The sequence below is a fragment of the Alligator mississippiensis genome, chromosome 2 (genome assembly GCF_030867095.1).
Source record: "Alligator mississippiensis isolate rAllMis1 chromosome 2, rAllMis1, whole genome shotgun sequence".
Classification (NCBI taxonomy): domain Eukaryota; kingdom Metazoa; phylum Chordata; order Crocodylia; family Alligatoridae; genus Alligator; species Alligator mississippiensis.
In genome coordinates, this window is record NC_081825.1 from 298,889,244 (window position 1) to 298,905,756 (window position 16,513).

The following is a 16,513-nucleotide window of genomic DNA, read 5'->3' on the forward strand; positions in this document are numbered from 1 at the left end:
GGGTTGTGGTTCAAGTGATTCTCTGGCTTGCCTCTGGCTTTGTTGCTTTCACTATCCACCCTCAGTTTCTTTTTAATCCACACCCACACATGCCACCAAATCAGTCGCCGGGGGCGGTTGTACACGCCACGGCGTTGATATTCAGACCCCTTGTTGCTATTCAGCTTATGCTTTGGCCCCTGGCTTTCTCTGTTTCAGCTGTCAGTACACAAAGAAACCTGAGCAAAGGCATTTCACGCCTGAAAGCTTGTCTAACATCTCTCTTAACTGTATAGTTGGTCTAATAAAAGATATTACCAAAAACAAATCCTGCTTCTTCTAAATAAGAGGAAATTTAATTGCTTTATCATTTAGCCCAAATGGAAGATAGCAAACACGCTTCTAGAGTCAGGCTCAGTGAAATCGGTGATTGCTTATAGATCAAAGACACGCTTGCTGGTAGCCGCTGCGGTCCAGCCTGACAACAGGATAACTGTTTCATTATTAGGAGAACAGCAATCCTGATTACTTATTATTCACCTCCTTGTTCTTGACTGCATCTCATACTATGAAGCGGCTCTGAAGAACAGAAGACCAGTCCTAACGTCTCATTAGAAATGCAAAACAGGGGTCTACACTTGGATTATCAATATAAGATTTCAAAAATCCAATTAAAACTCAAAGGCAATGGAACAATGTGCGCTCTGCTGAGCTCTGCAAATTATAATTGAACGCTGAATTGACGAGTGACTCGATTCAGCAAGTTTTGAGTAAGGTGCCAATGGGTTTATTTTTTAAAAATGCACGGTGTACCATACTAGGATTGCCAAAATTGCAGCAAAAACCAGTCCAGTGTTTTTCCTCTGCTGCTCTGATAGTACGTTCGGCACCGAATGAGAGCCGTCCACCTGCCGAGGTCCCAAAAGAGATGAGAAAAATCAAATGGACGTGAGCCATCCAAACTAACTCATGCAGGGGTAATACTCAGTAACCGGGATCCTGATCATCTCTCCGTCAGATGTTTTATAGAAGTATAAAGGGGGAAAACATCCCACCCCAAGAGCTGACAGTAGCACCAGATTGCAGTAAAGTATCATGGGACACGTCCCTTTCCTGCCAATGAGCCCAGCTTCGTGATTCTTTACTCTAGACGTAGGTAATCATAGAAAATGAGGGTTGGAAATGACCTCAAGGAGGTCACGTCTACTCCAACCCCCTGCTCCAACCGGGACCAGCCCCAACTTCATCATCCCAGCCAAGGCAAGCCAGGGCTTAAAAACGTCCGAGGATGAGGATTACCCAACCTCTCCGAGTGACCTGTCCCAGTGCTTTACTACCCTCCTCGTGAGAGAGTTTTTCCTACTATCCAACCTCAACTGCTCTTGAATTAACTTGAAACCATTGGGTGTTTATACACGTGCCCCGGGGGTGGCGGGGGGGGAGGGCGCTTTAATTAGAACCGCTCTAATTAAAGCACCTGGAACGTCACGTGTATCAGCGTCCGCACGCAGAAAACCGGTGACAGGGCGCGCTTGGACTAAAGCTGGGATGAGCTTTAATTAAAGCACTCCTGCCACCGTTTTTGATAGACGTGACGCTGATAGACATGACACTGGAGAGGACTCAACATGGAGACTCAATGGTATGGAGGGGCTGCCGTGTGAGGAGCGACGGAAGAGGCCTATTAGAAAAAAGGCACTTCAGGGGGGACACGATGAGAGGCTTGCAACGCACCAAGTGGCAAAGAGAAAGGACATGGGGCATTATTATGGCAGCGCTGAGGGGACAGCCACCACAGCCACAAGCGCGCCCTACAACTCGACGCCCCATTGGCTGCGCAGCACGCTGAGCCCGCCCCCGGCCGCCTGTCACTCAGGCCAGACCCACGAGGGCGGTGAGCCCACCCCCGCGCATGCGCAGCGCGATCTAGGCCGGGCTCCTTCCTTAGGTGCTGGAGCAGGCGGGTTTCGCGGCTTCCGGTTCCGCCGGTGGAGTGCGGCAGGGCGGTGCGGCGCATGCGCGATGAGCGCGGCGGCCAGCCCGAACGCGGAAGTGCGCGGCCGGCGGCGGGACAAGATGGCGGCCGCCGGGCTGCTGCCCGTGGTGGGGCTGTTCCTGCTGGTGCTTCCGGGGGCGCTGGGGAAGCGGAGCCAAGTGAAGACTCTAACGGACGGCACCTGGCGGGACCTGCTGCAGGGCGAGTGGATGATCGAGTTGTGAGTGCGCGGCGGCGCCCCTCCCCCATCAACGCCCCCCCATCACCTCCTCGGGGCGCCCCTCCCCCCTACAGGGTGCCCTTCCCCGTCTCCTCTCAGGGCACTTCTCCCCCCTTATAGTGCCCCCCTGGGCGCCCCACCCCCTCCTCTCAAGGCTCTCCTCCCCCCACCAGGTCTCCCTGTCGGGGTTGGGAGGATCCTGCCTGGGCCTGGTTCCTAACCTCCAGACCCACAGGCAGTGTTGTCACCACCCCCCTACCCCCCAGGAGCAGCCATCGCTTTCTCACGCCCGCTCCCTCTCCCCTTACCCATCGTCTCCTGGGGCTCCTCCGTTTCCTTTGCCTTTCCTCACGCTTCCCCCCCCCCCGGTACCTTGGGCTCGCAACTCCTCTTTCCAGCTCATGCGAGGAGTGGATTTGGGGCTCTGGGAAGGGTTACGGTGGGGCCGGGACAGCGCTTTTGATCCCCGATCAGATCGTTTGTTTGCCACACGCTGGGGAAAGGTCGCGGCTGGAGGGTAACCCTGCGGCAAGGAGCGGTGTTAACTCGTGGCGCTAATCCCTCCCTGGACTGCGGCGCACGTGGGCGAGCGACACACGGGCTTTTCCCCCTCCTTGAAACGGGCACTGTTTTCCAGTTACGCGCCGTGGTGTCCTGCCTGCCAGAGCCTGCAGCCGGAGTGGGAGAAGTTTGCGGAATGGGGGGAAGATCTGGAGGTGAACATCGCGAAGGTGGATGTGACGGAAGAGCCAGGTAATCCTGTAATGATGTGTTGTACGCAAAGAATACAGTAAACTAACAGCCTCCAGGCACTTGTTTTTCTTGTTTCCTTTCCAGTGATGCTCTAAGCCAGTTTCTGAATAACTTTGTTATCAACAAGGATCCTGGTTTTCCCTGATTAAAAAAAGTAATCCAGAATCCACATTTTTATGTGATCGATCAAAATGAAACCCCTCCCTCTCCTTCTCCCTTAATCTATCTATCTATCTATCTATCTATCTATCTATCTATCTATCTATCTATCTATCTATCTATCTATCTATCTATCTATCTATCTATCTATCTATCTATCTATCTACCTACCTACCTATCTATTCTACCTACCTATCTAAATAAGAGCCTCTGCCACCCACCTCTCTCTGCACCCCCTCACCTCCTCCCCATGTCCAGCCAGAAATGCCTGCGCCTCGGGCAGCCAGCATTTTTAGATTACTAGCACCCCCCATTCTCCACTCAAGCCAGAAAACAGGGCTTTTACTGTATCTATAGATATAGATCTATATATTAGTGGCGTTTCATTTTAATCGCAGAACAATGTGGGTTTGGAGTTACTTCTTACAAACCAAAAATTGGGTATTTTTTTTTTTAATTCAGAAAACCAGGATCCTCGGCTATCAATAAAAAAGAAAGACGATAGAAATGATTCAAATGTAATTTTGGTAAGGGTGCTGGGAATGTTACTATTTATTAGCTCTGCTAGTGTGGGGGATTTTCAGGAATATTTTATTTGAAGGTACACTGCTGTTAAATCCCTGTGTTGCTTTTGAAAATATTATCCTGTTTGTATTACAGTAGTGTCTGGATGTCTCAACCAGGGTGGGGTCCTTTTGCACTTGTGCATGATTAATATGTTCACATGCTCTACGATCACCCCAACTTACGGCATACTAACAGGGCGAACCTGCTACAAAGATGTTGCGCATATAATGGTGACCCCAGGCTCCACGCACTCTGTCAGAAATGGGGTCAGAGATCTGTCCCCGGTGGCAGGCTTTGTGCTAGCAGTTGTATGATTGGGTTGTGATTACCAGTCTCAACAATCGTGTATCCCGCTGTGCTAACATCAAGAACTGCAATAATTGGGATCAGAGATCACGCCTTTAAATGAATGTCTGCCAGAGGCTTCCCTGTCCTGGGTTATGTCCATTAGACAGTGTTCAGTGTTTCAAAGCATATGTGTCAGTCTGCGTTTGATCTCAATAGCAGTTATGCTTGTGAACCGCTGTTTTGCATTTTTCAGTCAAGATCCATGGTACAGTAATTCTGTTTCTTATCTCTATGGATCAGTGTGCTCTAACCCTTCAAAAGAATTACTTTTCTCTCTTCCAGGTCTAAGTGGGAGGTTTATCATAACAGCATTGCCAACCATCTACCAGTAAGTGTCACAGTTTTTTATAACAACAGAGCAAAATGGATTTTTCTTGGGAAAAATGTTTCTACATCTTTAGTTTTATTGGTGTGGTCTGGTGTTCAGGATGGAAGAGGATGTTCAATATCTTTGTAAGATTAATGCTGCTTTTTTTTTTTTTAAAGCTAGAGGGAATTGGTATCCTCAAGCCTAGGGCTAGGCAACAGCCGGCATGCATGTGGCCCATGAAGGCATTTTGTTTGGCATGCATGCCTTGGGGAAGAGGCCGGGGCTGTGCTGCCCTAGCGAGGATTGGGCCCTTCAGGAGCCCCACTGTCTGCCTTGGCACGCCAACATCTTACGTGCCCAAAAATGTTGCCAACCCCTGCTCTTGTCCATCGTTCTGCATAGCTTGGGTCTTAGAATTAGGCTGTGCGAAGAGGGAAGTATTCAATTTGGATTCAGCTGTTTTGGAGGACACTGATTTGATTCGGAGGTTTGGATCACTGTCCTGAATCGATTCTGAAGCTGATTTGGTGCTGATTTGGAGAGATTTGGTGATTCGGATCCACCGGGGAGAGGCAAGCACAGCTGGGCGGCTACAGGTTCTACCATGGCTTCTCTGGCTGTGCCTGCCTCTCCCTGGATGGGGGGAGCCGCAGGAGAAGCCCCCACGGCTGCCCTGCCTGGCACCATACCCCAGTCAGCACCAGCCTCCTGGCACTTGGGGCGGGGTGGGGGAAACAAACCCCGCACTCACCGGCTGTAGCGGGGGCTGTGGGGCCTCCTGGTAGAGCCCCCCTGCGCAGCCCTCGCTCTCCGATTGCCCACCCCTGATGGCCCCCCTGCCTGGCCCCAGCTGCAGGAGTTGCGACTCAGACCTCTGGGCACTCATGGCTGAGTCCCTCTGCAGCACAGGGCAGCGGGGAACACCCACCCCCCTCCTCGCTTGGCACCTGTGCAGCTGGTGCCCTGGGGCTGAGCGCTACCAGGCTCCAGCTATAACTGCTGGAACCACCCCAGCTCCCAGAGAGCACGTGGTGCCCTGCTGAGCCACGCTGCACATGCACCATGTGGCAGCCACTGGGGGGGTGCGATCCCCACTGCCCTGTGCTATGCAGGGGGGCTCTGCCATGAACCCCCAATTGCTGCTGCAAGAGCCGGTAAGTTCAGGGCTCTTTTTTTAAGTGCTGGAGGCTGGGGCCAGGCATGGGGGCTTCTCCCGCAGCTCCTCAGGCTGTGCCTGCCTCTGCCCTGGCAGGGGGAGCCACAGGGGCTCTGCCCTGCTGCCACTTGCCCCCTTCTGGAGCAAGCTGCGCCTGCATCCTTCCCCCCGTCCCCCCCCAAGCTGGGCAAGCGGCAGCAGGGTGGAGCCCCTGCTTTCAGCACTGCTGCACCTGCATCCTGTGCGCCCCCCCCCCCCTCCCCTCCCCCCCAAGTAATGTGGCCCCCTGCCTCAGGTAGGCAGCTTGTCCCAACCCCAGCCCCAATCCCTCCCTCTCCCATGTCCTTTCTCTCCCCTAACCCCAATAGACTTACCAGCTGGAGGCAACTGTCAGCTGCCTGTTTAGTCTATGGCTGAATTGGCCGAAGCTTTTCCAAATTGATTTGGATGCTTCTAATCGATTTGGAGCGTTACCTGGTCTCCCGATTCGATTCGGAGATTCAGTCCCCGAATCGGGCCAAATCTCCTCCAAATTGAATCAGCTACCAAAGCTTTGCACAGCCCTACTTAGAATATTATGCAGTGACTGTATTTTGCCTGTAGCCCTTATTTGATCCATTGTTCAAGGATGCTTCTGTTTCTCAGACTCACCTGTTACCTCATCTAAGTGCCACTTCAGCAAGATGCTGTCTATAGAAGCACAGTATGAAGCTATTGTAGTATAAGATCTTTGTTGGTGGTGGTTTTTAGTTTTTCTAAGAAATTTGACTTCAAAGCAACATAAAAGAATGATTATGGAATAGGGGAGGGAAAGTGCTGTTAAATGTTGCATGCCATTGTGCTCCTTTGTAATCTTGACTCGCTTCTTTTTCCTTTGAGCAGCTGTAAAGATGGAGAGTTTAGGAGGTATCAGGGCCCAAGGACTAAAAATGACTTCATAAATTTCATCAGTGATAAAGAATGGAAATCTATTGAACCAGTTTCTTCCTGGTTTGGTCCTTCCTCGTTGATGTAAGTATTGATATCTAATTTGCCTTGAGACATCCTGGTCTAGAGCCTCTGGCTTTTTCATACACCACGGAAAACTTAAATTTTGCTTTGCAAAATTCTCAGATTTCTAAAAGAAAAAACATTATTGCTGAAAATTCAAAACATCTAAACTTGAAACTTGGCACTTAGATCAGTTGATGTTGGTCCACAGCAACAAACAAGATATGCTAATGGTATTGGTATTCCATTACTTGAAAAATGACTATGGTAAGGAAACAGTAAAAGTTTCAAATATTTTGCCTTAGGAAAGAGACATGCACTATGCTTCCATAAGTGCACATTTCATCTCATCGCTGATCAAGATGGCTTACCTTTTCATGTCTTGTGTTTCCTTTAAAACAGATTGGGACTGAATGTGAAAATTAACGTAGTGTTAACAATGCACAGTAGCAGTGAGGGGTCACGACACAAGACTTAAACTTCAGGCAGTAGTGATAGCAGCCCTGTTAATGTACCAAATGATTGCCCTAGTATAACTATACTAACATTGCTGTAGGGACAATAGATTTTTCATACCCTAAATTTTACTATAACTACAATCTTGATGTCCTATCAGCATTTCTTTTGTCTTGCGTTAGTTACTTGAGAACAACTCTAGCTGCTGCTTTAGAGGCTGCTACCTGAAGAAAAGCAGTCTAATGCAAATAAAAACCAGTTAAGGTGCTAGTTCAGCGGGTGCAGGTTTAAAGTGATGTGAGAATTTGTTATTGGCCTCATGCAAAAACTTCCCAAAGAAATCTGCTTGGATACCAGAATTCTATCTTCTAAGAGGAAAGAATATTTCAGAGTAAAATACAGTGCAGGAGAATAGAAGAAAAATGGTTGGGAGGGAAAAATCAACCTTCTGGGGTGATGGTAAAACCAACAAAGTTATTTAGTTCTGGTCTGAATCACCACAGAGTCGTAGTTCTATACTTATATGTTTCTTTTCTGTAAATATGGCTGTCTTCACTTACTCTCCTGTTTTTTATTTCAGGATGAGCAGTATGTCTGCTTTGTTTCAGTTATCAATGTGGATCAGGGTATGTGCTCAAACTTGAATATTTCTGAATAACTGTATCAAGACAAATTTGGGGTTCTACTGTTCTTGAAATGATGCATATTTCTTTGATTTTAGCGTTGCCACAGTTACTTAACAGAGGACATTGGCATACCAGTTTGGGGATCATATGCCATTTTTGCATTGGCAACTCTGTTTTCAGGACTGATACTAGGACTTGTAAGTAAAATACTTTGAAAGTTACTACAGAGCAGCTATTTTTATATTGCCTTAAACCAAATGTTGTTTGGCCTCTCAGAATCAAATAAATGTGTGTTCTGTTTTCAGATCATGGTATTTTTAGCAGACTGTCTCTGTCCCTCCAAAAGGCACAGACCACAGCAATATCCTTATTCAAGTAAGTGTGACATTGTTTCTAAACCACTTAATTTTGTTTGAAACGAACCATTCTATACATCTTTGTGTGATAAAATGGATACCTAACATGAAGTCAGGTTGCAGAACACAACACTGTTAGCAAAAATGTCAGAACTTTATTCACTGATTTTTGCAACTTTTTAAAAATTCTGGTTGCCTGGTGTCTTAAGTTCTATGGTAGAGTAACAGCAAGGGTTAGAAGAGCCAGACTGTTACTGATTGGGTGGACGTAGTTTTTCCAACACTTAAATGCTTGAACATACTCTTAACAACCTTTCAGATATTTGAAGACTGTTAATAAAGTCCCTCTCTGCTTTCTCTTCTCCACACTAGATAATTCCCATGTTTCTTTTCTTTTATGAGTCCCATGGCACCCTGGTCAAGGATCACTGGTTTAAACTGCTCAGGAGTTTCATTAAAATAGGTCTTTGTTCAAGTGAGCAACTTCTGAGGTGCTGAGAGTACTTCTCTGTTTTTTCTTTAAGAAAAATTAACATCGGAATCATCCCGGTTCTTGAAAAAACTGGATGAGGAGCAAGAAGCAGATGAAGAAGACCTTTCAGATGATGAAGCAGAGAATAAAGAGTTGGTAGACAGAGACTGTTCAACAAATGCTGTAAGACAGCGCCCTGTAAACCCTGCCGCCACAACAGATAAATCTTAGTTGCATTTACTTATGGAATTTATTTTGTCAGTCATAAAAAGCAAAAGGAGTTGAATGTACCAGAGCCTTCTGCTTGAAGAGAGCTGTGACTCTTATCACTAATTCAGAAACAGGTACCTTCTTAAAAATATCACTGGCATCAGGTATTTGAAACTAAAGCTAGCTATCGCAGGTGGCTGAACTAACTACTATGTCTGCAGAGTTGTGCCAAGGAATAGTTTTTTTTCTGGCTTTTTGAATGACTTCTTTGGGTCAGTTGCACAAAATGCAAAACCAGTTTATTCACAGTATGGGGGAACATGGCAAGAAGCACGTACTAACTAGTTTTGCTCGCTAGAGCCTCTGGAAGGACTTCTCAGTATAGATTGGTCCAGTATCACACTGAAGAGAAGCTGGAGAAAAATCCTGACATTTTGGGACCTTTGCCAGAGTTTTTTTCATTGGGGGGGGGGTTGTTTTTTTTTCATTATTCTGATTTGCTGTTCTGTTAACTGATGGTGAATGCTGGCAAAAGCTTCTTTACTCCAAATAATACAGATTTATGGTGAAAAGGAGTTGAGGCAATATGGAACTTACTGTAGTCTTAGAAAAGGCTAATGGTTTACTAACGGCAGCCACGCTTAAGCCTGATGCAGAAGTGTCTTGTTACATTAGAAGGGAAAAAGCTTTTGTAAGCCACTTTTGTTTGTTTCCTGTTCTGTTCATATACGTATATTCCGTTGTTTTTTTTCCTGAACCAGTCTTCCTCTGTGGCCCAGAAAAGGCATCTTGCATTCCAAAATTACAATTCTGTTGACCTTCAGGGAAGGGGTTTGAAGCTGAAGGAGCAGAAGAGTGAAATCTCTCATTCTTAGGAAGCCTCTCTCTTTTTTTCTGTGGTGCTGGGAATGAATGTGGAGGTTCGGAAGTGGGGGGAGTGTGGTTCCTGACCATGTTGTCTAGGATGCAATTCCAGGTAACATTTCTCCTCTTGATCTTCTGAGGGGAAAAGGTATTTTCTGCTCTAAGTTTAAAATTAACTTTTTTGCTTTTCAGTGTATCTTAGGTAACTGAACTGTATTAGTAGGCGTTTCCTGGTGAAGAAAGCATGATGTCCAACTTCCCTCATTCAGGCATAAATAGCACACTCCGCTTGCGTATGCAGTGTGGAGGAGCTGCTTCTAAGATGGTGATTCTTGGCAGAGTCAACACATTTCCAGAGTGTGCTCAAAGCATTTCTTTGCCTGTTGTTCATTCTGCAGAAGTCACTCAGGCCAGTCCTGACTCAACTACGTAAGACCCTATAACTCTTTCAAATACAAGTGTAGTCCTTTTGTTCTCTTGGTTTCCTGGGCCCTGAGAACAGTGCTGGTGTATTTTGCTTCCTCCGTGTTAGAGTCCAGTCAATTCAATCCCCTTCCTAGATCTGAAAAGGGAAAGCTTTCCTGAGTAGCTAAACAAGGATTACTTAAAATTTTTATGGAATTGATTGGTCTTCTCTAAGGACGTAGGCACACTTCACTCCTTGTGCTCAAGTCCAGTAAAGCATCTGATTACTTCATGTTACTATAAAGGACACATTTCTTCAGAGACACTTCTTGTGATGTTTCTTGGAATCCTAACCTTTATTACAGATAGTAGACAGCATAGAATTGAGTCTAAAGCTTGATTTATGAATAAGTTTATTTTGGATCTTGGTCCAGAGTTATCGAGTGGTATTGATGCGTCTTGCCTACTTTTTGTTTAAAACCAACAGCTAAAGTTAAGAGATGGTGGCATTTGCTTGCTGCAGTAATTCTTGCTAGCCTACAAAGTGAAATTCTTTAAATGCATTTTATAGTTAATACAAGATCCTTCCTAATACATTGAGCCCTCTCACTAATAGCATTGATTTTTAGCATGTTTATAGGAGACTCTTGGGTGGCTGAACTGCTCGTCTAAATAAAGTGTAATTCTTCTGCTCTGAAAATGGCTTCAATTAACCTCATGCAATTTTCTGTCTCTCAGTGACTCGGGCTCAAACTGGCTTAGTTTGCAGAAAGCTCTCCTGAAGTGTCAGTCCTGTCACGTCTGTAAAGTTTTTCCTCAACCAGATCTGAAGTGGGTATAGTTAAGATGTGCCTAGTTTGAGCTTAAAGAAATGCTGCCAACTTTCCAACAGCACTGTTTTACATGGTATGCCCTAAATTTAGATTCCTTATCCTTTCCTCTTTTTAAAGATCTGTATCCTCTTTATATGTATAAGTATTATATTAACATGTGTGAATGCTGAACTTGTTTGTTGCCAAGCACTCTGTATAGTAATTTATTTTTTTCCAAAAACATCATAAAAAATTAGCAAATGACTAGTAGTTACAAATTCTAGCGTATGCATTACACTTGTGACAGTCACCTCAGTGGAATCATAAGGCTGACAGATGCATCTTTTATTTCAATGCAAACAATACTTTCATCTCAAGTCACTGAGAGACAGCTACTGTGGAATTCCCGACATGTTTAATCCCACCAGCTTTTCCCCCTCCCATTATAGAAGGTCACTCTAAAGCCAGAAATGGTCCAGCAATATATTACTAGTGTAGTGACTTTTATTAGACCAACAGAAAAATAAGTGTCAATGAGTTGCTGTAGGGTGTTGCATGAAAACAATCTGAGCATTAACACATTGCCATTGAATTTTAATGCATCTAGAGTTGATTAGGGTGCTAAGAGTTTTTTGTCTGAGACCTGTCTTTAAACCTTTTTTTTTTTTAAACAATGTGTCTCCGGGTTTAACCTTGATTCAGCTAGCATACTGTGAATGAAAAAGCAAGGGATACCAGATATTTTCTGCTGTCCAGCAAATAGTCCGAGATGGTTCTCAGATGGTCAGCTAATAAAATGGGTCCTTCCTTTTTCTCTTCTTGCTAAGCTTCAGTGCTCTGGGTCTGGCATATCCCAGGAAAATAAATATCCAGCCTGTGTCTGAACTTTTGTAGCTTTCCAAGTAAGGTGCTGCTCTGTGTAAACCACTCCATTCTGTCGGTGTTCTTTTAATCAAGTGTTCCCACACTTTGTTTCAAGTTAAATCTTTTGATGTGTAAATGAACATATGCATCATACAACACACTTAAGGTGTTACAGGGGATTGCCTTAAATTCTGTAGAATTCAGTTCACAGTTTGTTACCAGTAGAATAAAGCAATAACTTTTTGACGCACCTGGAAGAAACAACACTGCATTGGCTAAATGGTATACTTTATTTAACAATGAAACCTGTATTCTGTTTTGGAGAGGGCTTGAGAGAAGGCAAAGGTGTATAGAAAAATGCTGCATGTTCTTACCATAGAAAAATGCTGGTTCCAAACTTGACATGTCATGCACTGTTTGAGCAAGAACTTGTCTCTGTTTAGGTGTAGCTGTTGCTTACAAAGAAGCAGATTTTGATAACTTATGCAATGTAAAACGGTCCCTGCATAACTTTTTTCCAAGCTATTTGTGTATTTAAAAAAAAAGTTGAATTGGTAGTTTAGTAAAAGACATGCTAGAGCAGGCTTGTCCAACATACAGCCCGTGGGCTGCCATGCGGCCCTCCAAGCAGTTTTCTGAGGCCCAAGGTGCTGCGACGGGAAACAAAAGTAAACACTATACTTTCATTTTGGCGGGGGAAGGAGGGAGGTGATGTGATACCGCTTTCTGTGAGTTCTTTGAATATGGCTCGCCGGCCTACTGGGTGATAAAAGGTTCATGATCTGGCCCCACATTCAAAAAGGTTGGACACCCCTGTGCTAGAGGGTTAAGACTTGTCCTTTTGAATGCTTGCTTGTCCTTAATCCAGGATTTATAGGCAGATGATTGGGACTAACTGAAGTTATTAACTCTTAGTGACTCTGAGTTGCTTGAATTCTGCCTTTGGGTTACAGAACTCTACCTGTGGCTATTGTAATTTATTCATTACTGTTTAGATCGCCCATAGGGTAACTGGATGTACTTCTATGACTTTCTAAATCGTATTGTCATGCTTTCTACATAATGGTATGGTCTGGCCTGTGAATATTTCTAATTTCATTCATTTCCTCTATATGTTCCTGTACTCCAGAATTGTTTACCTAGGCTGGTCAGCCCAGGGCTTCAATGTAGCAAATGTGAGTATGTAGTAAGCATCTGTCACGTATGTATATTTGTGTTCATAATGCTTGAATATCAGTTTTCCAAAAGGCCGAGTCTCATTTTCATTGCATCTGGAATTAAAACAGGTATGCACAATCAGCGTGATGGAATAACACTAGCCGTAACCTACTCTTCTAAAGTTGTGTATGTCACTGATTCTCGGGGTAAACGTAGACTAAATTAAAGCTGGTAGTCATTCTCCATGAACTTCTGAAGGTCTCCTTTTATTGTCAAATGGCAGAACAGTACTGTGCAACTATTCCAGCAAAAAATATTTTGTGCTGTAACCATTCACTTATCAAAGCAGTTGTCTGAGTCTGTCCGCTTCTGAAGAAAAGAAAAATCTAATAACTTTTTAATTAAAACTGCATTGAGTTTCCTGTGTGAGTTGGGTTTTTTTTTGTGTTTGTTTGTTTGTTCCCCCCCCACCCCTCCGCAAGCTAGATTGGCTTGAGTGTCTCACAGTAACATGATCGGGTTACTGAGTGTGAGTTGGGCGGTTCATGTAGCTAAATGGGGAAGCTAGGGGTGCACTGATAAAGATTTTTTGTGGCTTATACCAATGGCCAATTATTAACCAGCTGTATCTACTGATACTGATCTGATGGCTGATACTGAGCCAATATGCAGCCTGGCAGCATGGAGAGCAGCTTCCTTGGTAAGTCTGGCCGGGGGGGACGACATCAAGGACCCCATGGCAAGGGAGGGAGTTAGGGGCAGGTGTTTCAAGGCAGGCTGTAGGATGGAGCTGCTGGCGGCTCATCCGGGGTGGGGCAGCTCCCAGCTGTGTGCACACCTCTGGGGGAGACATGGGCATGTGCCCCCCATATGTGTGTGCGGGGTGAAGGTGGACTGCAGGCTTGGGGCCAAGGTCTGCACTGGCCTAATCCTGGTTGTGGGGGCTGGGACTGATGCACTGGGGGGTGCGCCTCCCCGTGCTCCCTGGATGAGCTGCCTCTGGCTCCGCCGTGCCCCACCCTGGTTGCACAGTACCTGTCCCAGCCCCACTCCCTCCCTTACCGTGGGTGCCTCTGTGCTCCCCATGCCCCTTCCCCCTGCAGACTTACCAGCTGGATACTGCTCCCCAAGCTGCCAGGCCGCACTCCGGGCTGCATGTATGCTGTGGCTGCTCATATGCACGCAGCATTTATCGGTGATGTGATCAGCTACGCTGGCCAAAAAAACAGATTGCCAATAACGTCAATTTTCCTTTTATCGGAGCCAGTGTGATGTGGACATATATGTTGGTGCACCTCTAGAAGCTACATCCCAACAGGTACAGATGATGATGATCATGTAGGAATAATTGAATTGTCTATAGAAAAATACAGGCTTGGAGTCAACAGCTCAAAGCTTGAGCCATCAGTCTCTGGCTTCAGCTGCTTTTTATTTCATATCCAAATATTCATCCAAATTTGTAAGTTCCTTCTTCAACCCTGCTGTCCATAATGTATGCCAAACCTTCCCCCTAGGATCTTTTAGTCACTTGAGGCTTCCCTTTCAGAAAGCAAATGGAGCTGACTAATAAGAAACATGGACATCCAGGGATTGAGATTTTTTTTTGACTAGCAACTTCTAGTCAAGCTCTGGTTTGTGGAAGTCCTCAAGTGATAATGCAGGTTCTCTGTAGTCATGTTGTTGTCGGGTTGGTTTTTTCTTTATCTTTTGCCGACTAGTTTTTCACATATATCCTACTGAAATAAAGAGTATGCTACCTCTGCATTTCCTTTAGGGCTATGATGGGATTGATTTTTTTTTTTTTTTTTTTAATTATGATTTATTTAAATTCTAGTGACAGCCTTCATGCAATTCCAGGTCACCAAGAAAGAGGAAATAGCTTATTCTCATAGCATGGCCAAGAAAATGCTCGTTTCTGGATCCCACCTATGGTAGTTGTGATTAGCAAAATCCTTAGTTAATAGGATTGTCACTTCAGTTATCTAAGTCTGTGGTCACACTAGCAATGCTTCTTGTCATGTTTTCAGCACCAAGAGAACCTGGCTGTCCTGTAATGTAAGTAGTTCTCTTGGTTTCTGCTTAAATTGATCATATGTTCTGAAAGTGAACAATTTCACTGTTAGTCATCTGGGTAACATGCCCTAAAATTCAAACTTGCTTGGGACTGTTCTTCTAAGTAGAATAGAGTGATTTCCTGCCCCCCCTCAAATAGTACATTTGCTAAAAAGCCAAAAATAAACCCTTGGAGTTAAACCCAGGAGTTTGAAGGAGGAAAACTATTTGCCAATTTGAACAGGTTTAGCTGGAAGCAGGAGAGAGGCAGGGGATTTCAAAGGGTATCAAGCCATCAGCAACCCCCATTTTGTGCTTGATGCCTTTGGAAGCAGAATTCTTTTCTTTTTAAGACAGACTCTTCTTTTTTAAACATTTTACTATAAAGTGTTTTAATAACATGAGGAAGAACCTTTTCTTTTTTCCAGGTGAATCAAAAAGAAGCCAATTATTTTTCCAGCTGTTTAAGTTGGTCTAATAAAAGATATCAGATTCACCCAAAGAACCTCATCTTAAAAAATAAACCAGCATTTTCTTTTTTTGACTAATAGCATTTTCCCCAGATTTAAATATTTAAAATCAAAGTTTGGACACTAACATGTAACCCATTATTAGCCGTCTTCTGCTTACAAAGTTTAGACCAGGGGTTGAGCATCCCCGGTCTGTAGGCCACATCCAACCCCTGAAGCAGCAGCATCCGACCTTTGGGGCTGTTCACAGGTCCAAAAATTTGATAGTGGGGGAGTGGTAGCAGCACTAATCAATTAATTGCCGCTCCCCTACTGCAAAATTTCCAGACTTGTGGGGAGTCCTGTGGGCTGGAGAAGGGCCTTCCATGATGGACTGGACATCTAGCACAGCATGGGGCCCAATCCTGGCACGTGGGGCACAATCCTGGTGGACGGGGGTGGCACCAGGGCCCAATCTGGGCATGCGGGGCCTGTGCAGGGGCGATGCACAGCCCAATCTGGGTGAGCAAGCTGGTCCCCTGCTGCTCATCTGACTCTCACTGAGCCAAAAGGTGAGCATCACTGCTTTAGGCAAGTGTATGAACCAGGTCCTTTTTGCTGCCCTTGGGCTCCAGTAGCATTTCAACAGATTTTAAAATTGGTTTGAATTTAGTAGTAGAGGTGCAATTGAATATACCAGTAAGCGCTTTGCAGCGCTCAGTGGCCTTTTATCTGCTCAAAAAGGCCACTGATGGCTTAATTCAGAAAAGTTGGTCTGACTTCATTTTTAGAATATGCACCTCCCAATTTTCAGTGCATTAGACACTGCTTTAAGGGTCCCACCCCCTGCCCCCCTTTACTGTAGCCTTTACTTACTGAAGCAGCTCCTCTAAAGATGTCGGAGCCCTCTTTTCTACCCATGTTTTGTTCAAGTTTCCTGGCAGGGCCACCAAAAATGGTTTCTTTTTCATCTTTTGGAATAAATCCAGCGTCGTGGCAGAAATTGGTTGTTAATCCATAGAGCAAGGATGTGTGTCTTTCCAGGCATTCAAGATGGCCGGCGGCCTAGCTAACTGTGGTTTACAGCCATCTGGGTTAGGGAGGAGAAGGAAATGTTATTCCCTGGCTTAGCAAAGTGCTTTGGCATGTTTTATTTTCAAGCCCAGCCCCTGGAGACCACATGCTCCTTCTTGTGTCCTCTCGGCCGAATGAATCTCCGCAACTTCCACGAGGAAGGTGAGCGCCCCTGAAGCAGAGCAGCCTTCAGCCTGGTGCTCTGGGCAGTCCCTCGAGAGATGGGTGCTTCCGTCT

The 16,513-nt window shown here is 45.3% G+C and overlaps 1 protein-coding gene across 1 annotated transcript; it reads left to right on the plus strand.

Annotated features, from left to right (window-relative positions):
• Nucleotides 1–1,986: 1,986 nt before the first annotated feature.
• Nucleotides 1,987–13,127, plus strand: TMX1 (thioredoxin related transmembrane protein 1). The gene is made up of 8 exons (XM_014595139.3): nt 1,987–2,195; nt 2,833–2,948; nt 4,305–4,350; nt 6,371–6,499; nt 7,515–7,560; nt 7,656–7,757; nt 7,866–7,935; nt 8,441–13,127. The coding sequence occupies exons 1-8, from the start codon at nt 2,002–2,004 to the stop codon at nt 8,617–8,619; spliced, it is 882 nt and encodes a 293-aa protein (XP_014450625.2). The 5' UTR covers nt 1,987–2,001; the 3' UTR covers nt 8,620–13,127.
• Nucleotides 13,128–16,513: the final 3,386 nt, after the last annotated feature.

Bases quoted from the DNA above. Each gene is read 5' to 3' on its own strand.
- TMX1 (XM_014595139.3), top strand. From the start codon at position 2,002: ATGAGCGCGGCGGCCAGCCCGAACGCGGAAGTGCGCGGCCGGCGGCGG. The intron at 7,561-7,655 runs GTATGTGCTCAA...CTTTGATTTTAG, and splicing joins AGTTATCAATGTGGATCAGG to CGTTGCCACAGTTACTTAAC. The intron at 7,936-8,440 runs GTAAGTGTGACA...TTTTTCTTTAAG, and splicing joins ACAGCAATATCCTTATTCAA to AAAAATTAACATCGGAATCA.